Source organism: Rhincodon typus, chromosome 1 (genome assembly GCF_021869965.1).
Source record: "Rhincodon typus isolate 14 chromosome 1, sRhiTyp1.1, whole genome shotgun sequence".
Classification (NCBI taxonomy): domain Eukaryota; kingdom Metazoa; phylum Chordata; class Chondrichthyes; order Orectolobiformes; family Rhincodontidae; genus Rhincodon; species Rhincodon typus.
In genome coordinates, this window is record NC_063332.1 from 120,244,427 (window position 1) to 120,251,792 (window position 7,366).

The following is a 7,366-nucleotide window of genomic DNA, read 5'->3' on the forward strand; positions in this document are numbered from 1 at the left end:
CCTTTGATTAATTATGATAAAGGTCAACCCATTGGAATATGGATCAACTTTGCCCAAATTAGTTAAACGTACAAGACATTTATAAAGCTTTCTGTCCATCAGTCTAGGTTTAAAATTTGGTTTCAAAAGTGAGTGGTCAATTTCTAATCCCCCTTCCTTCTTCTTTTTTAATTTTGACATCCGTGAAAATCAAAATGTATGTAGATCAGAGATCCAAAGACCTTGCTTGCAATGCCTGGAGTAATGGTTGGAGATATTGGAAAGAAGCTGGGATTAAATGGAATAGACAATGGGTAAGAAAATTTTATTTGAGGTTAATTTTTAAAATGTGATTTGCATTAGTTAGTTTTTTCATCTTTATTTGTGTAACAGAAAAGGTTGTTGAGGGTATTGCTTTTGATATGGTATTCATCAACTTTCAAGAAGCTTTTGATGCAGTGACACACAAGATACTTGTGAGAGAAGTTATAGCTCATGGAATAAAAGGGACAGTAATAGTTTGGAGACAAAATTGAAAACTGAGTAATGGTCAATGGATATTTTTCATGCTGGAGGAAAGTTCTAGTGGAGTTTTGATACAAAACCTGGAAGAATTGTAAACTGAGAAGGACAATGTGAAACTACTAAAGAATATTGACACATTGGAGGAGTAGATAGGTAAATTGCAAGTGAGGCTCAATGCAGAGAAATGATACATTTCTGTAGCAAGAGCGTGGAGACGCAATGTAAAATTATGGGCACAATTCTTTAGCAGAAGGACCAGAGTGTAAGTATGCAAAGTCACGACAGAATGTAAGAACTAGGAACAGGAGTAGTCAATTCAGCTCCTTGAGCCTGCTCCACTATTCAATGTGATGATGGCTGATCTCATGCCAGCCTCAAATCCACTTTCCTGAACCATCTCCATAACCCTTCAACTTGTTACTAGTGAAAAATCTATCTCCTTAAATTTACTCTGTCCCAGCAGCCATCACACTCTGGGGTAGTGAATTTCACAGATCCATGACTCTTTGAGAGAAGGAATTTATCCTCATCTCTGTTTTAAATATGCTGCTCATTATTCTGAAATTATGATCTCTCAATTCTAGATTGCCTCACAAGAGGAAACCTTCTGTCAGTTCGCTTTAGTATCTTTCATATGCCTAATTAGATTTCCTCTTATTCTTCTAAAGTCTAGACAGATAGCCTAAACTGTTCGATCTCTTTCATAAGACAAAGTCCTCACCTCTGGAATCAATCTACTAAGTCTCCTTTGACCTGCATCTAATGCAATTACATCCTTCCCCAAGTAAGGGGATCAAAGCTGTACATAATACTTCAGGTGCAGTCTCACTAATACCTTGTACAGTTTCAGCAAATTTTATGCTCTATTCCTTTAGCAATAAATGCCAAAATTCTGTTTGCCATCCTTACTACCTGCTGTACCTGCATGATAGTTTTCTGTGATTCATACACAAAGACACAGATCCTTCTGCGCCAAAGCAGTCTGAAGCTTCTCTCTATTTAGATTATAAATTGCCTTTCTATTCTTCTGACCAAAATAGATAACCTCACAATTAGCCATTTTGAACTCTGTCTTCAGATTTTGGCCCATTCACCTAACCTATCCATATTTGTTTGTATAATTTCTGATTTCTTTATTGCAGCTAAGTTTTCCACCTATTTTATTGTCATCTGTAAATTAAACTACAGTTATCTTCTAGCCCTGTACCCAAGCCATTAATATAGATTGTAAATAATTGGGGCCCAAGGATCAAACCTTGTGGCACCCCACGAGTTACATCCTGTTAACTAGGCCCCTTCATTCCAACTTTCTGCTTTCTGTTTGTTAACCACTCCTATATCCAAGCTAATAAATTACCCTTAACCCCATGTGATCTTACCTTAAATCTTAAATTTTTGTTAGCAGCTTATCAAATATCTTCTGGATGTCCAGATACTTTACGTCCACAGGATTCCCATTATCCACCTTGCTTGTTACACTTTTAAAGAACTCTAGCAAACCAATCAAACATGGTTTACTCTTCTTAAAAACATCCTGACTGATGGATTGTGTTTTGACTTTCAAAATGTCCTGTTACCTTTAATAATAGACTCTAACAATTTCCCAATGACACATATTAAACTATGATCTATAGTTGCCGACTTTCTGCCTCTCTCACTTTGAATAAGGGCATTATATTAGCATTTTTTGAATCCACTGCAAACATTCCTGGATCCAAGGAATTTTGGAATATGATAACGAATGGATCCACTATCTCTGCTGCCATTTCCTTTAAGACCTTATGATATAGGCCATTGGGAACAAAAAGGGAAATTACTGGAGGAATTCAGCAGGTCCAGCAGCATCTTTGAAGAAAAAACAGCCCTAGGGACTTGTTTGCCTTCAATCCCGATTTAGTTTGCTCAATATTTTGTCCTTAGTCATAATTGTTCTAAGTTTCTCATTTCTATAACTTCTGCAGTACCTATAAGTATTAGGGTTGTTCTTGTGTCTTCCACTGTGAAAACTGAAGCAAAATATTGATTTGTATCTTTGTCATTTCTATATTCCCCACTGTGAACACTCTCTAGTCTCATCCTCCAAGTGATCAATATATACTTTATACAAGCTTTTGCTATCTGGCTTTATACTCTGCACTAGTTTTCTTTCATAGTTACTTTTTTAGTAACCTTTTGTTGATCTGTAAAAGTTTCCCAATCTTTCAGCTGTTACTGGGCTTTGTTAGTTTTTGTCTTTGCTACCTTTTAATTTCCTTGCTTAACCATGTATATTTTTCCCCCTCATACAATCTTTCTTCCTCTCTGGAATATATTTGAGTGACAGAACAGGTAGAACAAGCAGTTAATAAAGCTTACAGCGTTGGGCTTTATTAAAAGAGTACAAGAACAAGGAGGTTATGCTGAACTTCTACAAGACACTAGACCTCAGCTAGAGTATTGTATCTAGTTCTGGTGCCACACAATCAGAGGGATGTGAATGCAGAGGAAACTGACAATTAATGAGACACTTCTGTTATGAGGATACATTGGAGAAATTGGGACTGATTGGATTGGAGAGAAGGCTATGTGGAGATTTTTTATAAGTTTTCAATACCATTAAGGTGCTGGACAGTGTAAATAGGGAGGAAAACTATGCCCAATTGTAAAATAATTGAGAATGAGAAGGCACAGATATGAGGCAATTCGCAAAATATGCATAATAAAGTGAGAATTATTTTTCACACACTGAACAGTTAGGGTATGGAGCACACTGCCTAGAAGTATGGTGAAGGCATGTTCAATTAAAACATTCAAGAGGGCATTAGATGATTATTTAAAAGAGAAACAATATTACGTGTTATGGAGAAAAGGCAGGGTTTTTTTTAAGGAGTTTTTGTTTTGCTTAATTAGTCTGTGCTGGCACTTCTGAATTAACCCACATTTTTTCCATGTGACTTTTAATATTATCCCAAGTTATCCCAGTTATTTCAGTTATGAGCCTTTTGATTGTGGTCAATGAAAGCTGCCACTGGAGGTATTATTAACCTATAGTAGTCAGTTAAGCACAGCTTCATAATGCCATAAGTGAATTGTTTGCTGAGTTTATCATCTTCCCTAGCAACATGACAAGCCATTGCAGTTCAGTATACATGCTGAATTTCTCAAAGATCCAAAGAATTATAAATTACCTTCGCATAGAAAATTTTCAATTCTGCTACCTACATCACCAGAAGTTATTCCACTCTATTAGTGTTAACCTGCTTGCACCCACCAGAGCTGGTGTGAATAGAAACTGGCTTTCCTGGCACTTGCCATGAAATCCCTATATACAGGAGTCAGATCCAGTAAACCAAGACTTAAATAGCTTCTCAGAGATTAGAACACTTAAAGCTGTAACTGATAACATTTGGAACACCGCTGAGCACCAATATAACTATGCCCATTCCACCACCAAGCTTCTCATGTAATGGAATTGGAATTTTGTAAATGTACGTCAGATTCCTGAATCAGTTTGTGAATGTTCAATAATATCTGCAATTATTTTACTCCTCACATAGGTACAGTGTTAAGTTTTGGAATACTTTTTAATATAGTGATTCATTTTGGGTGGAAGAGCATAAAGAGACGATGTAAAACAAAGGGTATAAATCTAAATGGGATGCACGAGTGGAAAGGCTTGGGCGTATGTGTACATGTATAATTTCACTTTTTAATGAGAATGTGATTAAGTAAACACAGTGTTCTCAGCTTTATTACTAGGACCGTGCAGTATAAAAGCATAAAGGTTGTTTACAATTACGTAGAACACTGGTTCAGCCTCATCTGGGTTATTCCGTACAACTATGGACACTACACTTAAGTATTAGAGAGTGTAGAAAAGACTCACAAGAAGAGTTCCAGGGATAACGAACTTCAATTACATAGATCAGGGAACTTGATACTATGTTTCTAAGAGAAGAGAAGGTTTTGAGATTGAATAGAGCCATTCAAAATCATAAGGCATCTGAACGGAGTGGATGAGGAAAAGCCTATTTCTATTGGTGGGACGATTGAGAACAAGAGGACTTTAAGTAGCAAAGGAAGTAATGGTGGCACAGAGAAACATTTCTCATGCAGCTCAAGAAAAGCTGTTTCGAGTAGCTATTATTCAGCGAGGTGGGAGGCCCTGCAATATATATTTTTTTGGTAATAATTCATCTACAAAGCATGGGGTGACAGTTGCAAGCCCAATATTCATTGACCATCATTGCTATTGAAAAGTTAATGATGTGTCTACAGCAATTTGGTGAACGTACTTCCACAGTGGTTAGAGCACAGGAGGAGGAAATTCATCTCAATGAGACTATGCAGTCTGACTGTACGACGATCCAGTCAGCTTCATTCCAATACTCTACCACCGAGTGCTGCAACTTTGTTTCCTTTAAGCGTCCATCAGTCATTATGCTATCCATACTCAATAAGTATTTAACAGCCATGTATTTTAGAGAGGAGACAAAATAAATATCGTGGCTTTGGAAGATAAAAATAAACATATACGTCTTATTTTTTAACTTGAATTTTTCTTTCTTACTGTCATTCTTATTGCTTTGCATGGCTTTGCCACAAGATGGCAACATTTATCTTAACACAGAGTTACTACTTTCTTCTTTCTAATGAAATGCTCAGAATCTTTTCATTTGCTATTCCTGCAGACACAATTGTAACTCTGCATTTACAATGCAGGGAATTAAAAGCATGAATACTGCTCCTATGGTTCCTCACTGGTGGGTGACTACAATTTCCACGATTTATTTGTGTCTAAGGAGATTTTATGAGGTATGCTTTGAAGACAATTTTGAGAATGCAGTATTTAATTATTTATTAGTTGCTGCACTCAGCTATCAATCACTACTGGAATTAGCAATAACACTAACATTATTGTGGATAGTGCTTTGGCATTGGACTTTAATTTGTGGTTCTTAAAGCTCCATTCTGAAGGTACGGAATCTTATTTACCATTTTTGGGTCTGCTAAACATGGTCTTACTAACCAGAAGACAAGTGCTACATTACATTGGTCATATATAGGGGTAGATTTTTGTTTTTGTAGCGCAGAAATTTACATTTGGCAGGTGCATAGCACGTTTAATTTGGAGCCTGCCCAATTTTCCTTCATTAATTTTATTTGTAGCAATGTTGAGCAGGCAGTGCTGAAGGCTGTGCTGTGCTGCTTTCTCCAGTCTACACAGATAATGGATTATGCACAGACAATAACATCAAACAACTACCCCATCGTACCGTTATGCTTTGTAAGAGTACACTACCATCATCGGCAATTGCTTGCTAATGAGTATGATGTCCACATAGGGAATTCTATGTCACTGGTCATCCTTGTGTGGCTGATCAGCTGGATCTTAGAGCCATATCTGTGACTGCACATTTGGCAGGTGCTTCCGGGAGGTGGAATTGGCCGTTGGCCTTGAAATCACTGTCATTCCTTTCTCCAGTTCCTTTTCCGTGCTTCCTTTTGCTGACGGGTGTTCTCAAAGAATTATGTTCCTCCAAACAGGAGCTTCCTCGAAATTGGTTTCTTCTGAATGAGGGTCTTCCACATGTTAACATCTGTGTTGCATTTCTTGAGGAAAGCCATCAGGGAGTCTTTGAAATATTCCCTTCGTCCTCCACTTATTCGAGTGCCTTCCTTGAGCTGAGCGAAGAAGATTTCATTTGGTGGCTGGAAATCGGGTATCCTAAGCACGTGACCAGCCCAGCAGAAATGGTTTCAGATGATCATGGCCTTAGTTGTGTACTATTAGTTGCTTCAAAGACACTGATGTTAGTATTCCCGCCCTCCCAGCTGATGTGGAGAATCCATTTTAAGCAGCATTGCTGGTACTTCTCAAAGCTGTCTATGGCTCTGAAACTTGGTCTATGCATATCGAAGATTCTGAAGGATGAATGCCTTGTGTACAGGATCTTGATATCTGCATGCATGTTATGGTCATGAAAGATGTTCCACCTTAGGCGTCCAAAGATAGGGCGCGCAGATTGGATGCAGTGTTGAATCTCCACATCAATGTCAGCCTTAGATGAGAGGTTGCTTCCCAGGTAGGGGAAATGTTCCACGTTTAGTTTGACTTCTCTGATCTTCATGGAGGGATCGACCAGAACTTCACCTGGTACAGTCAATAACAGCAAAAACCTAGTGTATAGTACCTTTTATTCTTAGTAAGAATCAGGCACTGTAACACAGCAGTGAAATGTCTGAAGATGTGAGAAAGGATATGTGAAGGTAGACCAACAACCAAAAGGTTCAAGACTATTACCACTAAGAAGTAACTTTCAAACTTTTCAAGTGGAAAGTTTGATTTGCAAAAAGCCTTTCTTGTTGCGTGTATCCTTATATGATGCCATGTTGGACTGTATCAGCAGGTCGTTGCTGACATCTACGGTCGCCGGAATTAAGAACTCCTTCCTCGTGGACCAAGTGGGCATATTCTCCCATTAACCTTAAGATCACTATAGCTCTGAATTTTGTTTTTTGCCACTTGCCCTTTCTGAGATCTGTTGATGATCTTTGCAGGATTTCCCAATCTACTGACAATAGTCTGTTTAGGTGACTAATATCTTGTTTACCAGGGTAATCACACATTCACTTTGCTACTAATGAGACCAGTCAGGGTCTTGCCGCAGTGGCAGGCCACAGATCCAGAGTCTACATGCATGTAATAATTGAGCCACCTCAGATTTTTGGAAATACATATCAATCATAAACAATCCACTCCATCAACATTCAGTTGATTTCTGACCCTTGGGAGCCAATCACACACATTCCTGAATGAGAGTTAACAAGGTGTAGAGCTGGATGAACACAGCAGGCCAAGCAGCATCAGAGGAGCAGGCCA

General features: G+C 38.2%; 1 protein-coding gene across 1 annotated transcript in view; it reads left to right on the plus strand.

Annotated features, from left to right (window-relative positions):
- The first annotated feature begins 209 nt into the window (after nucleotides 1-209).
- LOC125484405 (peroxisomal acyl-coenzyme A oxidase 3-like) overlaps nucleotides 210-7,366 on the plus strand; it is a 37,357-nt gene continuing 30,200 nt past the window's right edge. The window contains exon 1 of the mRNA XM_048603031.1: nucleotides 210-293. Within this exon, the coding sequence (XP_048458988.1) occupies nucleotides 232-293 (62 nt within the window). The 5' untranslated portion in view covers nucleotides 210-231. The remainder of the gene's footprint in view (nucleotides 294-7,366) is intronic.